We start from the raw sequence: 21,826 nt of genomic DNA, 5'->3' as shown, positions 1-21,826 counted from the left end.
CGTCCGCCGATCCCCTCTACAAGACACACAAACATGAAGACGGCTCCCTGCCCCAAGTCAGACCAATCTGCGCCACGTGGGCGCTGATTAGGCCGTTCCGAGGCAGCTTGGCGGCCGCAGGAAAGGGAACCGTGCTGTCATCTGCAGCCGGTGCTTGACCACGTCCCTGGGTCCTCCACACAGTAAAAGAAACACACAGCACCAATTGTATTTTTCAATACTTACATTTCACTCATCTGCAGTTTTGTCACGGTTCAGGACATTGCCATCCCAAAATAAACTTCCACTCAGCTCTTCTGTCATGTGAGGCCAATGTAGCGATTTGTGCTGGTCTGTGCAGCCAACAGAGCAGTTCCCATGCTTAGCTCTTTTCTTCGACATAATGCGAGCGGGTCCGCTGCTTGCAAGAAAAAAATGGTGTACCTTCCCAAAGGTATTTCTTAAGCCGTGGGTGGAGATACTCAGATGGGTGGCGATGTAATTCTAATGAGCCGCCACTTGACATAGGAGGGGGAGGCAAATCTGAACCGCTTGTTGAATCACATGTTTTCTGACCTAGGCAGCCCACAAAAACTGACTGGGTTGTTTGATTTCACAGTTTCTTTTTTAGTAGGCCCATCAAAGACCCAAATGTATGTGAACAAGCACTGAATAAGTGAATTTATCTTTAATGACATAGTGACACAGGGGGCAGTCACGATCATACGTGTCGGTAATATTTTTGGCCATGGGTTATATATCGCTAATCTCCGCTGCATTTAACCACAAATCTGGTCTGCCCACTTGGTAGGAAACCATGACCGGCTGACATGGAGGATTTGCTTCCAAGATCCCGATAACCTCGTAAGGACCAGTTGTAGAGCTCGGGGAATTTGGACATTGTTAAAATCAGTTTCTCCTTCATATTGCACAGATACTTACTATTTGCTTCACCTCTTGTTTCTGTTGGCCCAGTGGGAATTACGGTGCGCCGTGCTCCATCATGCTAAATTTTATCCAAGTTGAACCTCGGGCACAAGGGCGCAGCGCTGCGCCTGCACTTTGCTCGGTGCAGATCCTGTGCAGTGCAACCAAAACTCAAAACAATACACCACGTCCTATTTGAAGGGCCCTTAAGTCTATAACGGACTATGTCTATTATGGGCTGACTCAATTCATACTTACCTGTAGAGAGAAATCCAAGAAAATCCTTGTACTTACCTCACTTACTCACTAATAATTCTGTGTATTTCAGTTCCTTTCCTTGCTATCTGACCTTTTAATAACAGTTCATAGAATAATGTAGTTCATAACCTTTGCCGTCTCTACCAAATACTTACCTCTCTGTACCAAATATATACTACTTAACTGCAACACTTTGTCCAAAAATCTGTCTGTCTTCAGTTTTCTTAAATTTGTCTTTAAAAGATCTTAAAAAGTTCTATTGAACTCCCTGATAACCTGTGTGCATTGTGTTTTCATTTTGGACCTGATGTGTAACAGCTTTTAATCTCTCTGTAATGCGCGTGCACACACACACACACACACACACACACACACACACACACACACACACACACACACACACACACACACACACACACACACACACACACACAGCATTTAGCATTGTGGATCTAGTTTTGCTGGTCATCATTTAAGTTTGTTCATCTGAGTGTGAAATTGAACAAAAAGAGAGGGCAATGGTCAAAATGAGTAACAGAGGAGGCATGGAGAAAGAAAGAGAGAGAGAGAACAGAAGGTAACACTATTTGTATGAAATACTATAAAATTTTGCCATGAAAACACTTTTTTTATTTTCTCTCTCTCACACAGGGAAAAGCGTCTCTCGCTCTCTCTCGGGAAAACAAGGCGTTGTTTTCCTCTGTTGACTCATGCCGTCAATTCTCACTGTTCCACACAAATGGTTTACACCCTCCTTATCGCTCTTTCTTTCCTTCTTACTTTCTGCCCTCCCTTCTTACCGTGCGACACCCTTTTCAAGGGTTACAAGTTTAGTCGGCTCGTGGGCGAAGACGCGCGTTTCAGTTCTGTACCGGAAACGGAGTTCGCACGACATATTTGAATGTGAAGTAGGTATAAGGCAGATATAGCTGCACCTGGTCGTAGAGCGATATGCACAGTATGAGGGGGTGCAGAACCTTATCCACGTACACACACTCACACATTCACGAATAACCTCTGGCAGCTGTGGTATCCAGGGCTCCAGAGTGTGACCATTTTGGTCTCACATGCAACCAAAACTCTGTCAAGTGCGACGAAACATTTTCATTCGTCACCTGACATTTAGCATGTCTTCTTGTCTGCAAGAAAATATTTCTAAAAATATTTTTCTAAAAAATTTTATAAACATAGCCGATTTTCTGTAGATTATTTTCTCAGCGTATAGCGGGATTATATGTACTCATGAGCTGTGTGTGTGTGTATGTGAGGCCGCACCCTGCACTACTCCCACATTCCTTGCTTGCGAACGTGGCCGGCAGAGTAGCTCCCCTCCCTACAGTGTTTCAGTGCCAGGCAGCAGCAAACTGAAGCAGTGAGGAGTCAGAAATGACAATAAAATTTAACATCGACACCAGCAGCAACAACAACAGCAACAGCGCACAAGCGACGACGTGGCCGGAACTGGAAGTGGTAGCTCTCACCGGAACCGGAAAAGTCACTCAGGTTAGAGATGATCGAGATGTTGAGTTGAGGTACAAAGTCAGAGTTATTTAAATTAGGGTATTAGGTTAGAGATGGTTAAGATTAGGTATAAGTCTAGGGATTGTTATGTTTAGGTATAATGTTCGAGATGATTAGGTTAAGGAATAAGGTCATAGATGGTTAAGTTTATGTATAAGGTTAGCAGCAGCAACGACAACACCAGTTAAGGTATAAGGTTAGCAGCACCAACACCACCACCAGCAGCAATGGCAACACTAGCAGCTACTGTACCAGCAGCAACAACAGCTACAGCAGCAGCGACAGCGCACAAGCCCAGAACCAGAAATCTCATCTGTATTGAGTCAACAGTTCTCAGGGAAGCAACACACAGTAATGAGAAGAGTCGGTCATTTATTATTATTAATATTTTTTGTAATGATTGCAATTTATTGTGGAATATTGGCAAGTACCATATAAATATAATAGAAAGGTATGTTTGCACAACGTTAGAGAGACTTGAAGTTTGAACTGGACATTTCCATGTTTGTGTCCCATATTCTATTTTTTTGGACCTCAGTGACCGTTACATGTTGTCATTTATGAACTCAGACAGTTTCATGTTCTGTTATTGTTCCATAGTGAATAATGAACAATAATAAACGCACAAAGTCATAATCAGCTATCTCACTATCGTGGTAAGTGGAAATTGCAGTACTTGCACTCGGTTTGAAAATGGTGTCTGTACATCCCTAGCGGCAACACTGCCTGTGCCCAGTTCTTTGTGTGATTGCAGACACTTTGGGAGAAAAAAAAGAAAAAGACGTTTGTTCAAATCGCGGATTTGACGTAAGTTATTTGAATTTTGTCAAGCACTTTAAAAACCAGCACTTTTTAAACTAGTTTTTTAAACAATTGACATTATGATGATTTATTCTTGAGTTTGCTGTGATATAAATAAAGAATTTAAATTTATCTGCGTTTACATTTATTCATGTAAACAGTCATTTACGTGATGTGTTAAACTACCAATTTGTATGATAAAAACTGATAAAAAAGGTAATGCTTAAAATGAATTATTGCGGCGCCAAAAGGCGTGGTGAGAAATGTTGGGTGCACCTCAATTATGTGCTGGTGCACCTTAAATGAAGAAAGTTAATGTGGAGGTACAATTTAAAAGGAGTAGAAGTTTTGGATCAAAAAGACGTGTGCACGAGGTGAGCTTTGTCTCCTCCCCTTGTTGTGGTCCAAATGCCATTGCGTCACGGCTGGGGACGGACTTGAACCTCCCTTTCCGGGTCGTTCAGCCTCCTCCTTTTCCTGTGTCACCAAACTTGTTTTTTGTTTCCGCAGCCACATTCAGACATAAATTCACCATTCAACATACTCAAATAAAAACCGGTAAAGAGTCAGGAAGGTTTTTTTGTTTTTGTTTTTTTCCTCCTCCAGGGCTGCGCCACGCTCGTGCGGTGCCCATGCCAGTTTTCCAGTGTTTTTATTTAAGATCTATTGTTTTTGTTAGTTTCTATGGCAAATGTGGTCTGTGAGGTTTTATTTCAATCAGTTATTTTACTATTATTACTTATGTGTGAAAAATACTGTTTATACCTGTTCTACACAAAAATAATGAACTATAATACTGGTTTTATTATTGTTTTTATTGTGAAACGTTTTAAAAATATTTTATATATATATATATATATATATATATATATATATATAATTTACGGAAATTTATATTTGAATTATCCACTATGCCGGACACATCCCTCCAATCAGATGCATTCAACCAAATTATAACAACCCACCAATGAACTTGAACCCCTGTATCCCCCCATCGCCCCACAGTCATACACACAGAGCATTACACTAGTTTATTGGGGCAGACAACAGACTTAAGTATAAAGATACCAAAATGTGCCATTACCGTGGCCCCAAAACTGTGATACATGCTGAACCGTGAGTCCACTGTCCCTGTGTGTGTTTAAACAAGTGAAACGTAATGTGTTTATGTCTCATTTTCACAATTGTGTGCATGAGAGCATTATGTATGTGTATGATTGTGTATGCATGCTTCGTATGCTGGTGTGTGTGTGCTTGTTTAAAACTTTGCATATTTGTGGATCAATTTGTGCGCGTTTGTGCATATCTCAGTACGTCTGTGCATATGTTTGTGTATGTTTGTTTCCATTAATACAGTCGTGTGCATGCGTGCGAGCGTGCATGCTATGCCACCCCAGTAGTAGAGCGCCGTAACCCATATGAAGTGCTAAATAAGAAAAAGTGCTGTCGGGCTGATATTTGTTAAGACTGGCAGACATTAAGCATCCATCTCTCTCTTCACACACACGCACACACACACACACACACTAACTCAAACACATACACACTAATTCAAAAACACACACACAAGCGAAAAAACATGCCAACTCTCACACACACACCCCCACACACACACACACAAACACACAGAAACGCATGCAGACACGACACACGCATACAGACCAAATGAGGGAGATTGAAGTCATTATTTTCGACCAAAGCAAAGCAGTAATTAAGAATTCAGTAATAAACACATCGCTACTGGAGGCCAGACAGAGGGAGAGAGAAAAGAGACTGAGGAGAGGGAGAGAGATGTAGGGTGTGTGTGTGTGTGTGTGTGTGTGTGTGTGTGTGTGTGTGTGTGCGTGTGCGCAGTTATGAATCATGCTTATGAGTCTATTTTGGTTGGGAGACACCTGAGGGGGGACGTGTTTCATTTACGCATACACACACAGAAAGAACTGTATAATCGAATGCAATTTACAATCAACCTTTATCTTTGAGAGTTGGTACACAGCTATGTGTGTTTGTGTATGTGTGTTTAGTTTGTGTGAGCTTAATGCTCCCCCCAAAATGCGGGGGGGAGCATTAAGCATTTAGTCCATTATAGACTTAGTCCGTTATAGACTTAAGGGCCCTTCAAATAGGACGTGGTGTATTGGTTTGAGTATTGGTTGCACTGCACAAGATCTGCACCGAGCAAAGCGCAGGGGAGCATTTTTATCGGCTCAAATTCTTGAGCCGATAAAAATAGATTTTAAACGTCTTTAATTGTCTCTCGCTTTATTAAACTCACTGGGAGCGTGACGGAAATGTATAAACTCAGTAATAAACGGAGCGTCTTGGGCGGTGGCATTTAAAACCCAACGATCATCCAAATTCCCCTTAGAAGGACATCGAGCTTTATCACCGGATGACAAACCCATACACACACAAACGTGCCTCTTTTGAAAGCCTGAACAATTAATGTTAGTAGTATTAACACCGCACACACACAGACACACACCCACTCCGCCACTCACGTCGAGGTGACATTATCGTCTCGATTGTTTTCCAATAAGGCTCGAGGAAAGTGGATGGCCGAGGCGTGGAGGGTGATATGATAAACGGTCTAACTTTTGGACAGAATCCTCCGGCCGAGCGGCTGCCAAGAACCAAATCATAATTAAGCCATTGACTTGTTTTTTCTGTACCACTTTGAAACAAAAGGACGGCAAAAAGAACAAAGAACAGTACCATTTTTTTTTTATTTCATTGGCCGTAGAGTTCAATGTCCTCAGCCAACTATCAATGCCGGCGGTTCATTGTCGTTTTTATGACTTCCACAAGGACGTTAATGCACTGGGGGACACGATGCTGCGGCCAAAGCACTCAATGTATCTCAAACTTCTCCATCACAACACTTCCGTTTACTGAAAGTGTGCATTGTATCTGTACCTTTGGCAATATGGTATTTACTCCCAGACGTTAGTGCGGATGAGGCTGAATTGAAATCAGTTGAAAATTGACTCGCATGTAGTGTTTGTCCAACAAAACGCTATCACCATCGACAACGTAACAGGATAAAGGTATAACGGTCTCATTCACGCCTAATAATCGCTCTTCAGACCTCAACATGTCTGGTTAAACCCATTTTCACATTTAAGGACTTTTACTTGGTCAGCTGTTGGTGCATTTCTGTGCATATACAAAAGTTCTATGCACAAGATGAATTAAAAGTCTATGGTATAGGCTAAGTGGCAGTATTGTTGCCAGTATTTGTTGTGGGTATAAAGTCGAAGTATAGATGGATATACAGTGTAATGTACAGCTTGAATATGTATGTATACTAGGATAACGATGGATGAGTGTGTCCAAATTATTACGATATTATTCATAATTTATAACAAGCTAAGTATTACGGACTCCTTCGGTAAGAGTGTTCGTTATTGCCATTGTTGTCGCGTGTGCGTGTGCGTGTGCGTGTGTGTGTGTGTGTGTGTGTGCGTCCAGCGTGCCTGCTTGCGTGCGTGTGTATATGCGCACGCGTGTGTGCCGTGAGCTGGTGAGGCCGCAATTATTTCGATCCCCGCTTGACAGAGTGCTTATTCCAAACCTCATTTCACATACAGAACCAGCTTGTGAGGAGCCCCCTGGCTTTCACTGTGTGTGTGTGTGTGTGTGTGTGTGTGTGTGTGTGTGTGTGTGTGTGTGTTTGTGTGTGTGTGTGTGTGTGTGTGTGTGTGTGCGTGGGTGCGTGCGTGCGTGCGTGCGTGCTTGTGTGTGTGCGTGTGTGTATGTGTGCACACGGTGTGTTTTCCCACACAGTTGTTCCTTAGTTAGGGTGTGTGCGCACGTATATCTGTATATATCGACCTTCACTTAATTTACTTGAAAGTCTGACAAATAGGCAGTTTGATGCAAGGGGCTTTTTCTTCTAATACAAACAAGACCTTTTTAATGTCAATGAATTCTCTCTCACTCTCTCACACACACACACACACACACACACACACACACACACACACACACACACACACACACACACACACACACACACACACACACACACACACACACACACACACAGCAAGTGTTAGACGGAGGCAGGGAACAGGCTTTGCGGCGAGTAGCAATCTAAATAGTGATTTTCTCCAGCCTCCGCTTCCAGTCGCTCTTAAGTCTGTGCTGTTGTGCACGCGCACTCACACGCCAACACACATGTACACACACTCGCTCCGTAGGAATTTATCCCCCAGGCTATTTGATAAAGGTCTGGAGTTATCAAGCACCCTCATGTGTTTTACAGTATTTTACCATTTACTTTTTGGGAAGTTGTACGGCTGCCAAAACTGAAAATCAATTCTTCTCGTTCCAGTGTCGTATTGGTTATGCTTCCAAATGATTTTGTTCTATTTTTGCTTCCTTCAGCCCAAGTCTGGTCAACCTCATTTGAAACAGAGGGGTAACATTTTGTGATCTCCTCCGGAAGGAATGAGTGGGGAATTTAAAATAGTCAAATTCATTAAAGCCTTATGAGATAGAAATGGCCGTATGGGTTTGACAGTACATATGATACTTAGATGGAATGATAAACTACAGGTGTGTGTAGTGGGATATTGTGCCATTCCTCAAGAAGAAAAGCCTCCAGTTTTTTGAGGGATGAACAAGGCAGAAACATACTTTGCAGGCTCCACTCAAGAACTTCCCATAAAGGTTTGATGATCAGATCAGTTGATTGTGGAGAACATGGTTGACAGTCATGGTTGGCATGGCATCCTGGTCGTCTTGAATTTGTTTTGCGGTCCGTATGAGGCATTATCATCCTGGAATATGGGAACATTATGAGGGAGAAGAACAGAGGGAAGCTGGTCTTGTAAAATGGCCTCATTGTCCTTGGTTATTATACGACCATTGCACTGCATGAAAAAACACATTTTCGGCCCAGCAAACCTCACTGAATCCCAGCAGTTAACAGCTGTTTAAAGCCTGTGAATTATGCGTTCGCCTGTGTCTTAAATTGTCAAAATCAAATTGCCACTTCCATCACAGCCATCGGTTCAGGTATTAGCATCTGAATAGCAGTGTCTAGAACCTCCCTAACTCCATCACTGACTGAAACTATCAGTTTTAAAAAGAAAAAGCACTCTTGATTGATTCATAGATCTGTTAATATTGGTCACCCTGGGCCATTATAATACAGGCTTGTATTATAATAATAATAATAATCATATTATTATTATTATTATTATTATTATTATTATTATTATTAATAATAATAATAATAATAATAATAATAATAATAATAACTGTATAAATGTATAATAACTAAGCCTATACCAAAACAACTGCAGTTACTGAAGACTATACACAGCCACAACATTAAAACCCACCACTAATACCCACTAATATTGTGTAGCTCCCCCTCGTGCTACTAAAACAGCTCTGACCCGCCGAGGCGCTGACTCCACAAGAACCCTGAATGTGTCCTGTGGTATCCGGCACCAAGACGTTAGCAGCAGATCCCTTAAGTCCTGTATGTTGTGAGGTGGGGCCCCCATGGATCAGGCTTGTTGTTCCAGCACATCCCACAGATGCTCGATCAGATCAGACCCTAACCCCGGCCATCCACATGATGTAGAAGAAAACATGACTCATCAGACCAGGCCACCTTCTTCCATTGCTCCATGGTCCAGTTCTGATGCTCACGTGCCCCTTGAAGATGCTTTTGGCTGTAGACAGGGCATGGTGACTGGTCTGTGGCTACGCAGCCCCATACACAGCAAGCTGTGATGCACTGTGTGTTCTGACACCTTTCTATCATAGCAGCATTAACTTTTTCAGCAATTTCTGCTACAGTAGCTCTTCTGTGGGATGGGACCAGACGGCTGGACTTCACTCCCCTCCCTCAATGAGCCTTGGGCACCCATGACCCTATTACCGGTTCACCGGTTGTCCTTCCATGGACCACTTTTTGTAGGTACTAGCCACTGCATACCAGGAACACCCCACAAGACCTGCTGTTATGGAGATGTTCTGACCCAGTCATCTAGCCATCACAACTGTGCCCTTGTCAAAGTCACTCAGATCCTTATGCTTGCCCATTTTTTTCTGCTTCCAAACACATTATCTTCACTGACTGTTCACTTGCTGCCTCATATATCCCAACCCTCGACAGGTGCCATCGGAACAAGATGAGCAATGTTATTCACTTTACCTGTCAGTGGTCTTAATGTATATGTTTACTCATGTGCTATATTTTATATATATTCATGTTATTGTTATCCTATGGGCTTCACTTTAATTAATTACATGAATATTAATTTATTGGGGAACGAAAAAAAACATTTGCAAGGAACATGTTGATTAAATGTAAAATCTTTCTTGAAGAGATAAGATTCAAAGATTTGATTGCCACATATGTATTGCACGGTGTACAGCATGTAGTGAAATTGTTTTTAGGCAAACTCCAGAGACTATGCAGGGAAGAGTATTACAACTAGAAGAAAAATGGGAATTTAAAAAAAAAAGTGTTTGTTTGTGTGTGTGTATATATATATATATATATATATATATATATATATACAGTGGTACTTTCACTTATGGTACTTTCACTTATGAGTTTAATTCGTTCCTGACAGAGATCGTATTTAAATCTGCTTGTATAGCGTATAGCAAATCCATTTTCACGATTGAAATTAATTGAAATGCCATTAATCCATTCCAGCCCCCAAAAAACCACCCCAATTTTTTTTTGTTATGTGTTTTTAAATAAGAAAAATGTATTTATAAATAACAAATATTGTATAAAAACATAATAAAACATTATAAAAGAGAATGTAAAGAAACTGGTTTTATAAAGTGCATTTACCTTGGAGATCAGACGACTTAGACTAATGGAAGATGCTGGCGGAGGTGGAGGGTGGAGGAGATAGGCGGAGAAGGCTGGAGGAGTTTGTTTCGTTTCGTGCTTTTTCGGTCGCTTTCGTTTGTTGCTACACTTTATTGCTGAACTTAATTGCCACAATTTATTTATTTATTTATTTCCACTTCACTTTCGCTTAACTTAAAAAAAATTGCCAATTCCATCACACGCACACCTCACTCATGTTTTTCTATGATTTCATGCTTTAATTCAGTCGACATCAACCACTTCTTCTCAGCACTTACTTTCTTAGGACCCATGTTTAGATAATAATGAAAAAATTGGCAAAATAACTGCACAAAAAGCACAAACGTGAGCACAAAACACAAAAGAGATGCTTTCACGCTCAGGTAACCACGTGAAGTGAACGAGTGAGACGCAGGATACTGGCTGCATTCGCTTGCCAAGCTAACCAGCGGCGGTACCTGAAGGTCGTTCCTCGTAACTCACATTTTTGCTCGCAATTCAATACAAAAATCTACGGAACGACAGCTCGTAACTCGGAAAACTCGTATGTTAGTGCACACGTAAATCAAGGTACCACTGTATGTATGTTTGTATGTATGTATGTATGTATATATATATATATATATATATATATATATATATATATATATACACACACACAGAGTGACAACTCTATGCATATTTAGGCATCAGATGATCCTTAAAATGTACTGTTGCTGCCTCTGAGTCAAAGGCAGTTGTTGGAATTCTGTCCGAATGTTCAATGTGCAGACAGTTGCCTGATACCAAAACAAGGTATCGCTTATTAAAATGTGTTGAACGATTTTTGTCTGAAATAATATTTGAATCATTAATTTATAAAAATATTGAAAAATGCATTATTTAAGTTAATCCTTTTATTTTAAGTTAATTTTTTTTATTCATTTTTTCATTGTTCTGTAACTTGTAAACATTCCCATTTCCTGCCTTTATTGTTTCATAACAATGATAGTTTAAAGAAAGTGGCACTTTTCAGATCCCGCACATGAAAACCTCTAACCAGAAAACAACAATTCGCAGAACTCAAATGACGGGGTCCTCCCATCCTGATTTTCATTTGTGTAGCTCACAGCTTTTTCATTTACATGTGAAAGCCTCCCCTAGACTAGGGGCTGGGGGGGTCAACTGCCATGCTTCTCAGTCTTGTAAAATGACAGAAATTGAAACCCCACATGAACTCTTGGTAGTTTTCTGGGCAGTCTACAAATTCCCATGAACAGTCATTAACCTGCACTTCCACTGAAATTGAAATTGCTGCTAACGACAATCACACTTTTCATGCAGTGTTCAGACCAATTATTGGACCGAATGACTGCCCATGTCGGCTCCGTGTAGATTACGCACTTTTAGTATCATTTCATTTTACAAAATCACGTCTGTCTAAAACTCATCGGCAGTGATCTCCTACGACCGCGATAAACTCATGGATATAAAAAAATTGAAAGACCAATTTTGGGACGCTTTATCCACTGATTCAGAGTGGCTGGTGGAGATTTTACACGCCAGCACGATAAACAAAGACAACAACAGCAACTGAGTCACTGTTCCACGGAAGCGCTGCTGGCGGAAGCAAGGCAGCATTCGGACCAGACAGAGGACGCAACGTAACCGTCCACTTCTGCCCAGCATCCTTCTTGCCAATGTCCAGTCCCTGGAAAATAAGATGGATGACCTTCTGGCGAGGATCAGATTCCAATGGGACACAAGAAACTGTTGTGTCCTCTGCATGTGAGAGATATGGCTGAACCTGCTGGTCTCGAACCACGCCATACAGATCGGGGGAGTCGGGGAAACCCAAGGCTGGAGTCGTCTGCCTCATGATAAACAGCCACTGGTGTAACCCCAACAACATCAAGACTCTCCCGCTCCTGCTCGCTGAACCTGGAACAGCTCATGCCGTCCATTCTACCCCCCGGGAATTCAGCATGGTCATCATCACAGCCGTTTATATTCCATGGCAAGCGGACACCAACTCAGCACTATCGGACTTGTGGTGGTGGCTGGGGACTTTAACAGCGCGGAACTTCAAAAGTTCTGCCCAATTTCCATCAACACATCACGTGTGCCACCAGGGGGGAAAGAACATTGGTGCTGCTACACACCGTACAAGAAAGGATACAAAACCGTCTTCCTACCTGCTTTCAGGTAATCGGACCACGTGGCCAACTTGTTGCTTTCCGTTTACAAGCCTAGTGTCGTACGTGGAATGATAGTGATGAGTGACGTAAAGTAGTGGTCGGACCAATCAGAGGCCGCGCTACAGGATGCCTTGGGTGACATCAACTGGTTCCAATCAAGTTCCAGTGACGTCAACAGGTTTACAGACATTGCTATGAGTTTCATAGCCACGATAGCGGAAGAAAAACTAGGAGCTGATTGTGGACTTTAGGAGAGGATTACAACCGAGGACGCATGCGCCGTTGATGATTAATGGGACTTCTCTCGACAGGGTGAACAGCTTCAAGTGCCTAGAAGTCCATCACAGAGGACCTAACATGGACTATACATACAGACACTGGTGAGAAAGGTGAGGCAGTGTCTTTACCATCTCAGGCAGCTGAAGAAATTCAGAGTCTCATGAGGAAGTAAATCATATCCATAACTTTACATCTATAAAGAAGAGAAGAATCAAGACCTTCTACTCTGGAGCAGTAGAGAGCATCCTGACAGGCAACATCACTGCCTGGTTTGGGAACTGTACTGCTCAGTACAGGCGGGCCCTGCAGAGGGTGGTGCGTTCTGAAGGCCCCACTGCCTCGCTGTACTGTATGTTGCAAACTGTACTGCATACTGTATCACTGGACTGGATTACTGCATACTGTGCTGTGTTGCTGTTCTGTTTGGTGTTACTGTATTGCTGTGCCATACTGTTGTATACTGTACTGTGTACGTATCTAGATACATGGGCTACGATGCAATTCAGTGACATACACACACACATACATTTTTACACTGAACGATTTGGTTTGATGCGATACAATGCAATCTGATGTACTTAAGATTTGTTTATATGTAGACATTAATTTAGCATTATAAATTAGAATAAGTGCATTCTATAAAAGTATGTCTTAAATATCTTGTTTCTGTTTTGTATTGTTTGCATTGTACAGATATTATTATTGATATATAGTGAACTTTTTAATTGTATTTTTTTTCCCTATTTTATTAATTATTATTTCTTATATTATTATTTTTTCTTTTTATTTTCCTTTTTTCCACACTGTTAAGCTTTTTATTTTTTAATGCTTATTGAGATGCTAGAGAGATGGGGGATTCAACGGTGTGAAAGTAACATGACTTGTAATGTTAGATTAGTGGGTCTTGTGCAGCAGCTTAGTTTATACTAAACTAAAGTAGAGTATCTAGCGGGTTATGGTTCATAAGATCGTTCCAGGGGTCCGCGTATGGATGTAGTCGCATCTTCAACATTAAAACCAGTTTCAAACTCGTATTGGTGGATCGTTTCTCCCCTAATATGCACACATACATACACAGGCAAAGAAACACACCAAAATCCTTACGCGTCCATTGGAAGAAATTCCTGCGCACACACTGTAAACCCACCCACACCTGTACGCGTGATAATTTGGATGTGCAAATCCCCGATATTCCCAATTTGTCTGCCTCCCTTGCCCTGGCATGAAACTGCACATCTCCATAGATGCTGCACCCTCTAATGAATTGAGCTGCAGCTATCTAATCCATCAGATTAATTGGAAGTGCCTGGCCAGGGATTGAGGAATCTTTCACGCCAGTGCTCCCCTCTTTTCCCACAGCAGTCTTATGAAAGCGTGTGCGTGCTCACGCGTGTGTGTGTGTGTGTGTGTGTGTGCGTGCGCGTCCGTCCGTCCGTCCGTCCGTCCGTCCGTCCGTCCTTCTGTCTGTCTTTGCAATGGTTAATGCAAACATCCGTTAAACGGTCCTTGGGTGTTGTGGGTTCTGGTGTATCTGTTTGATGAATTTGTTTTCAGTCAATAAATTCAGGAGCGAGCTGAGGCAAGAAAGAACCTTCTCATCCTTTAATGGGATGTCGCACCAAAGTGTATCAAAATGTATTCGGGCAATTTTGAGAGAATCAGTGGTCAAAGTTCGTCTGCATCTTTTCTGTCTTTGAATCAAATGTTTTACTCAGCGTGAGGGCTCCTTTGAAGGGAGGAACATACACACACGGACATGCACATACACCTGCTGCAAATGGATGTCAGAATAGAAGAGCGCCTCAACGCTCTGGCTTATTCATTTATTTCCCAAGGCATCAGCAGTCGAATTTAAACAAGATGTTTTGTCAATGACCAGAGCCCTGAGAAAGTAAAACAAGCACACAGCCGGTGGTTCCCGCACCCTAAGCAGTAAATACAAGACTTATGGAATTTTACAGGCTGCCAACCATAGTTCGAGGCCCGTAATGTGCTGCTAACAGATTCCCTTGTTGCAGGGAATCTTACTTTTTGATGTTGAAGGGGAAATGTTCTGTGTGTTTGCTCATCCAGGGTTTCTGGAGCTGATTGGAGGGGATGCCAGCAGTGCGGGAAAAACAGGGGCGTAAAACTGCAAACTTTGCTCACGCTGCCCGAGAGAAGACTTTGACGCTCATTTTAGAAACAAAGCAGGACACTCTCTGGCGTCCAGAATATCGTTGCGAAATCCCTTTTTCTTTATAGTTTCTGTCCTGCAGAGCGGAAGGAGAGCGCCTGCTCCTCCTTTCCATTTCAAATTCCTCCGTTTCACCTCTCTTTTCTGATGGCTGAATGGAGGGGAGGAGTGCAACGGGGGGGATTGGGTCAATGCAGACACCAGTGATCCATACTCACCACCGGGATCCAACGACTTGAAACGCAATGAAAGGCCTTGCTCAACTTCATCACCCTCCATCTCGTTCCTTTGTTTCTTTTCCTTCACATTTTCCTCCTTCTACTGTTTTACCTTCTGTTCCTGGTCCAGTGTTTCTACACACATACAGGTGACTTGGCTATCAAACTCCCTCATCAGGTCTTATCTGATGTGGAAGTATGTGTGGAAGCAGTCATCAGCAAACGCTCCGTTCAATCAGCTCTCTCCAATAGTCTGGACAGGCTGCCATCCATAGGAGGCTGCAGCTGTTCAGCTGGTTGGTAAATGTTTGCTGGCTCCAGACCCATACACACACACACCAATCTATGGAGAGAACATTTGTAGTTTTTGTGAGTAGCTCGACCGCCAGGTTAGAATAAATTTACAAACCTAAGTACAAAGCTAAACACCCACACGAGCGGCACGTACAATGGAACAGCGGAAGCTGAGAATGCACTCGGAAAGAAACTAGCAAATGGAAATTGTGTTGATGTTAAAGAGGGTAATCATTGAAATTATTTTGTTGAAAAACCCCATGTTTTATGCCTTTTTTCTTATTTTTAGCCTTTCTTACTACATAAGAAAACGCCATTCAATGTATTTGCAATACATGTGCTGCTCTATATGCTGTCTTCCATTGTGAATGGAATTCTGGGATTTCGGTGTCGGAGCAACCTCAAGCAAAATTAGCATGATTCTGTCTGCAGTGTTGGCTAAAATAAAAATAAGGTAAAATGGTCTATTCTGACAGAGGTCACAAAGTCAAGGAAGGCAAAAGTTCGGTGAAGTGGAATATTATAGAAAGGCGAGAGGTGGTGAAAGGCCGTGGGGCTTTCTTCCCTGAAGTTCAACTAACTTTATTCAACATGAGTAGCGGTCACATTCATATATGGTACGTCCAACGGCGGCGGAAGCTGCTGATATCACTACTGACCTGAATAAATGACCTTTTGTCCACATGCGTGGTTCTAGTGGTCCCTCCTCCAACTGACAGACGCTCAGAGCTAAAAGGCTAACAACACGCGTGTGTGTGTGTGTGTGTGTGTGTGTGTGTGTGTGTGTGTGTGTGTGTGTGTGTGTGTGTGTGTGTGTGTCCACTATCCCTATATCTTTGAAACGGTTAGGCACTAGTGTGGTTTCTGTAGGGTTGGAAGAAGCTGACCTGCTGCCCACTCAGTGAAGCAGCAGCTGATTGAGTATATCACGTCGCACCTCCTCTCGATCCACCTGTTTAGCATTTTCTGCCATGTTAAGATGCTATTTAACCCGGCAAGACATTTTGGCTCACACTCCAGTTTCTATGGGTCTGTTGCTGCGTTTGCTGGTCAAGTCAAATATATTTGTCTCGCCTTTTATCACAGCTACAGTCTCGGGGGGTTTTACAGGCCCACATTCATAATACAGTTTGACAGCACCTCCTAACAGAGACAGGTAGCCCTGTAACTCCCCAAAACCCCAGAGAGAGAAAAAATAAACCTTGAGAATGGAAATGTAATGAAAGGCAAGGTCGGACCATTGTCTCCATCATAAGGCAGGCCAAATCGTGAGTCACACATTGTGCAGGGACGATACAGTGGTGAATCTGGCCTTGTCCCCTGAGAAAACCTGCAGGGTTTTTTTTTTTTTTAAGATCAGACCTGGTCCTCATCTCAATTCTGACCCAACATTGTGTTCCCTATGTGTATGTCAGAGTACACCTTGTTCCACAGAAATGACAGATATCAGGACACATCCTCTTACATATGGTTGCTGCTTGCTGGTCGCTACAGAAGCTCTTCTTTAAACAGCCATCTCACTTGAAGTTGCTTTTTTTTTTGTCTAACACCTATGCCAACCCTGTTGCATGATCTTGGAAGTTAACCAGTTACCAGTTAAAGCGTCAGATGTACAAGGGGTGGACTATTTATTCTACAACAAAAGCCTTAATTTCTTTGAGGAAAGAAGAGGTCTACTCCATAGTCTTCACCAGAACATTCTCTAGGAAATAAGGTGAAACAACATGACTCACCAGATCATATTACCCCCCGCCCCATTGCTCGGAGGTCCGTGCTTCCGACGCCTTACACCAGGTTACTCTATGTCTTTTTCCATTGGTTTTGGTTACAAGTGGTTTCCAAACAGCAGCCCTTCCCAAATTCCATCTTGGGAATCTCGCAAAGCTGTATTCATAAATCTGCGTTCATTAATCACATTCTTGCGTTGATGTACCCTCTCTGGATTTTGACGTGATCTTTCTTCTGAATCTTTTCTGCAGCACACACCTTTTCTCTTCATCGACCTCATGAGGAAATCCTGAACAGTACTGTATGTGTTTGTTTGTTATTGAAGAACCATTTGTTGAATTAACGATTCTCCATCTCTCTCTGTCTCTCTTTTCCAGAGTTATATCCATGGCAGCAGTCAGGCTCAGTTTGTTGCCGAGTCTCACATCATCCTACTTTTGAGTATCCTTTCACGACTGTGTGTGTCCGCCTGCATGTGTGTGTCCGGCTGGTAGGCCTGTTGTACAAATGTTCAAGAAAGCCTCACTGTGGCCCTCCACTGGCTGCCTTAACAAAAATCTAAAACTATGGTGTTTTACATGGAAGTCGGCGAGACCAGACATCAGTTTTTGGGTAAAAATGCAACATTGCTATTTTCTTTTGCTTTACATCATGATAATGTCTCCCCTTTTGTTACTTGACAGATGAAGTTACTGCTTAAAAGATACATCTAGATATACATAATTGCTTTTACCGCCATAGTTATAAAAGATTATAGCTATGGTGTGGTCCATGCCGCACCACTGTCTCGTTAACCAGTAAAAATGCAAAATGTCACATCGAACTGTGCTTATTATTATTATTATTATTATTTTTATTAATATCATTATTACTATTATTATTATTTTAGCCTATTAATAGTCAATTACCGGATCTCAAAAAAAAATTGTCGTACCTTCCATCACTACTAAGTGAGAAACCTCTTTCGCATTTTCTGATGAACACAGAGCTGCTATTCTGGCTGGAACTGAGGAATTGGGTGAATTGGTACAGCTTTGCAATGTTGATCTTGGAGCACAAGAGCTAGTTTCCATTATTTATGTGACTGTGTCTACAAAAAACACTGGGCACTGGACAAAAGGTAGAGTAGAGAGGACTCCCTTGTCCTTCTCTTCTGGATGTAGAATAATCCATTTAATCAAAATGTTAAAACTTTAAATAAGCGTCACATTTTGGGCTGGTTGAGACTGAGAGACTGTGATTGTGTGTGATTGTGTGTGATTGTGTGTGTGTGTGTGTGTGTGTGTGTGTGTGTGTGTGTGTGTGTGTGTGTGTGTGTGTGTGTGTGATTGTGTGTGTGTGTGTGTGGAGGGGGGCCTACCTTAATCTACATTGAGGAGTATGTTTTGTGTGTGTGTGTGTGTGTGTGTGTGTGTGTGTGTGTGTGTGTGTGTGTGTGTGTGTTTGTGTGTTTGTGTGTGTGTGTGTGTAATGATATATTTTCAGCTCTAGCCTTGTTTGTCCTCATGGGAAATACTAGGGCCAAGGTTGCACCTGCTGCAAAACAGTGTTTGTCCACACTGGTACATGCTCAATTTGCCATTTTCTACCCATCAGACCGTGCAGACACACACACGCTCACTTACTCAAGACACACAGGGACACCAAACACACACAAGGCCTGTGTTTTATCTCTGCAGCTGACAGGTAAACACACCGTTTGCGTCAAACGGCCTAATTCTTTCACAAATAGCACATGGTTATTATTCTGTTTGTTTGCCGGATCCCTGCCAGGGTTTTGTCTTTTGATTGCTCTCCGGATTTAAATAGTGCAAGGGAACCCTGCTCGGGGTCCTCGGGCTGCACTCTTCCAAAGTTCATTTCGTAATATTCATTATTTAAAAATGAAACACTATTAATTATATGAACTGATGGGCACGGGTGTTGAGATACATTTGGTGTGTAAAGGCTCCAACATAAACACATCCACTCAAATCCGCAGCCATGCACAGCCACCTATGAACACTTGACGGAAGAATAAGTATCGGGTGGCATTCACTACTCAAGTAGTAAGATGGGATTTTTTGCTTTTGTTTAATGTAAACGTCAGAAAATAAATAAGATGAATACATCTACAATAATTGCACAGTATTTTTTATTGATTTTGTTTGGAGAAATGCACAGCGGATCAGATGTAACTGTTTCTCACCATTTTGTGTTCCAGATTTTTTGGGCGGGGCTAAATCAGGGACGCCTTACGTAACGTGTTCCTGATTGGATTGGTAACGCATTCCTAATTGTTCCCATGTACCTGGCATGACACCCCCCCAACAATATATAAACACCTGGTTAGAGTGTCCGTGGTGAAATAAGCTCAGCTAACTGCCCAGAGTTTGGAATAAAACACTGTTTTGGAAATAAACACCTGGAGTAAAACACGTTTTCAGGGAGACCGTGAACTCATGCCAAGTCTTGGCGCCGATTCTGTGGGTGCCTCCGGGTGCTCCCCTCAAATTTCACTGCCTCGTTGATAACACATTTTTCTGTAGCGTGACAAACAAAGAGCACACATTTATTTTCACTTTCCAGATGTTTTACAATGTGTTTTTGTTGTTATTGACTAGTTTTAAGCTGTTGTATTGACACTGTGCACTAACAACATGAGTACTTATATTGCACAAACATATAATTAAAAAAAAAATTAACTTTGAGGTTGCTGCAATAGTCGGTTTATGGGTTACATACAGTATATTAAAGGACAACTTGCAGGTTGGCATACCCAGTGATTTAATGTGTAGGGAAATAAAGTAGCAATTACATTTTCCAATTATTGTCTTTCTTTTTTTACCGAGAATTCCAGCTGGACTCATTTTAGTGCAATAAGCCACAACCATCTAAAATATGAAAAAATTGCCCGTTAACTTCAAGGTGATGTAACTGGTGTGAGACAGGACAGAGCTAGAGATGCAATGAATGGCAAGTGGCAAGTAGAAGAGATGCGGAGAAACACTTTTATATTTTTATTTCAATTTTGATTTATTTCCAAGTTTCCTACTTGTATGAAACTAAAAATGTAAACATAACTTAGAGACGGAGATGGAGACCCAGTTCCATTTAAGAATTTATTTTTTTAAGATTTTGGGAATCAACACTTATTGCAATGTAATGCAAAGGAAGGGAAGTATAACAGGTGGGGGGTGACGGGGGGATACATTGACTGTTTTATCACTGTCTTTTTTCATGGCACTTATATTTCCTTTCTTTCTATGGGTGTTTCTTTGTTCTACCAAACAAAACAACTACTCACACGTCACCTTTCTTCATACTTCATACTTTCTTATTTTTTTATATCTCTTAACAATTTACAAATCGCCTCCATGGTTGTTCTCATTGATGTTGGGCAAAAGTGTCAGTTATTTTTTCTTTGACTCTCCCACACTCCTTTGCAAATTCTGATTCGAGCCCTGTTTTACTATTTACTGTTTCTCTGTCAATTACTTATCAACTGGTTCACCCCTGTCAAGTGTAAACCCATGTGAACTTAAACGGATAGACCAGAATTATATTCTTTATTTCTACTCATTGGCTTAGCATCACCAAGTTATCCCCAAAAGTACAGTATACAATATATTTATGCATGTGCAGATATCAGGTTGGATATTGTGGTCACGTAGTCGTACTTGTAAAAATGCTCAGACTCCCAAACCTGATACCTGATATCTGATAGCTCTGGGCTCAAACCCAACGTGACTATTTTACATTACGATAAAACCCACCCGAACATGGGGAGAACAGGCTAATTCCACACCAGTCAGGGTTGAAACCCAGCATGTCTATACTGGAGACCAGACTGGGGACTTTCTGTGTGGAATTTCCATGTTCTCCCCTTGTTCTGGTGGGTTTCATCTCACCCCAAAGACATGCAGTGTTGGGGTTTATTAAGCAGTGTACAAAAATCCAGTCACAATTCAGTTTTAATTAAAATCAATACGATAAACACTACTTACTGAACCGATAAGTTAATGTTGGTACTCGGTAGCAGCATCTATCCAAGAGTGAGCACTCTGTACTGGTACTCACTCCGGATATAGAAACAAAAAGGTTTCTACATCCCTAGACATGCAATAACAGACAGACTGCAATGTTGAATTCCTTGTGCTGATACGGAGTTAGTTGGCAACCGATCTGCAACACCCACTAAGAGTGCCAATGTGAGTATTTCACAATCTTATCAAGTGGGCATATATAGATATACAGTCTTACCTTGTGTAAGTCCTATAAGTGAACTCAACTCTGATTGGTTGAACAAGGTAGGATCTCAGGTAAAGACGCTCAAATCCAGAGAGTGGCACAAACATTATCGCAAATGGTCAGCTGTAGGAGAGCCTAGCTGAGCAGAGTACACCTTCGAAACCTCGAACCTTCTCACACTTTTCCAAACTCCTACCCTGCTGGGTTTTAGGTCACTTTTGGTTTAGTCACCTATTACACCTATGCACGCTACAAGTTTGTTGCAATGCATCTATTCCGTCTTAGAAGTACAAATCCGGTCGAACGAAAGCTAGAGCTTGTTTGCCAAGTGGAAATTTGTGCCTGAACATGAAGCTTCAAAACTTCCGTTTAAGCTGGAACTTGGGAA

At 41.9% G+C, this 21,826-nt stretch overlaps 1 protein-coding gene across 1 annotated transcript in view; it reads left to right on the top strand.

The window, feature by feature from the left end:
- LOC307228716 (dolichyl-diphosphooligosaccharide--protein glycosyltransferase subunit TUSC3) overlaps positions 1-21,826 on the top strand; it is a 137,351-nt gene that overhangs the window by 96,019 nt on the left and 19,506 nt on the right. The window contains exon 7 of the mRNA XM_079998482.1: positions 17,586-17,649. Coding sequence (XP_079854608.1) covers positions 17,586-17,649 — 64 coding nt within the window. The remainder of the gene's footprint in view (positions 1-17,585; positions 17,650-21,826) is intronic.

Source organism: Zeus faber (genome assembly GCF_960531495.2).
Source record: "Zeus faber genome assembly, chromosome: 4".
NCBI lineage: Eukaryota > Metazoa > Chordata > Actinopteri > Zeiformes > Zeidae > Zeus > Zeus faber.
The sequence above is the reverse complement of the archived record's forward strand: the minus strand, read 5'-3'. Positions and strand labels throughout refer to the sequence as shown.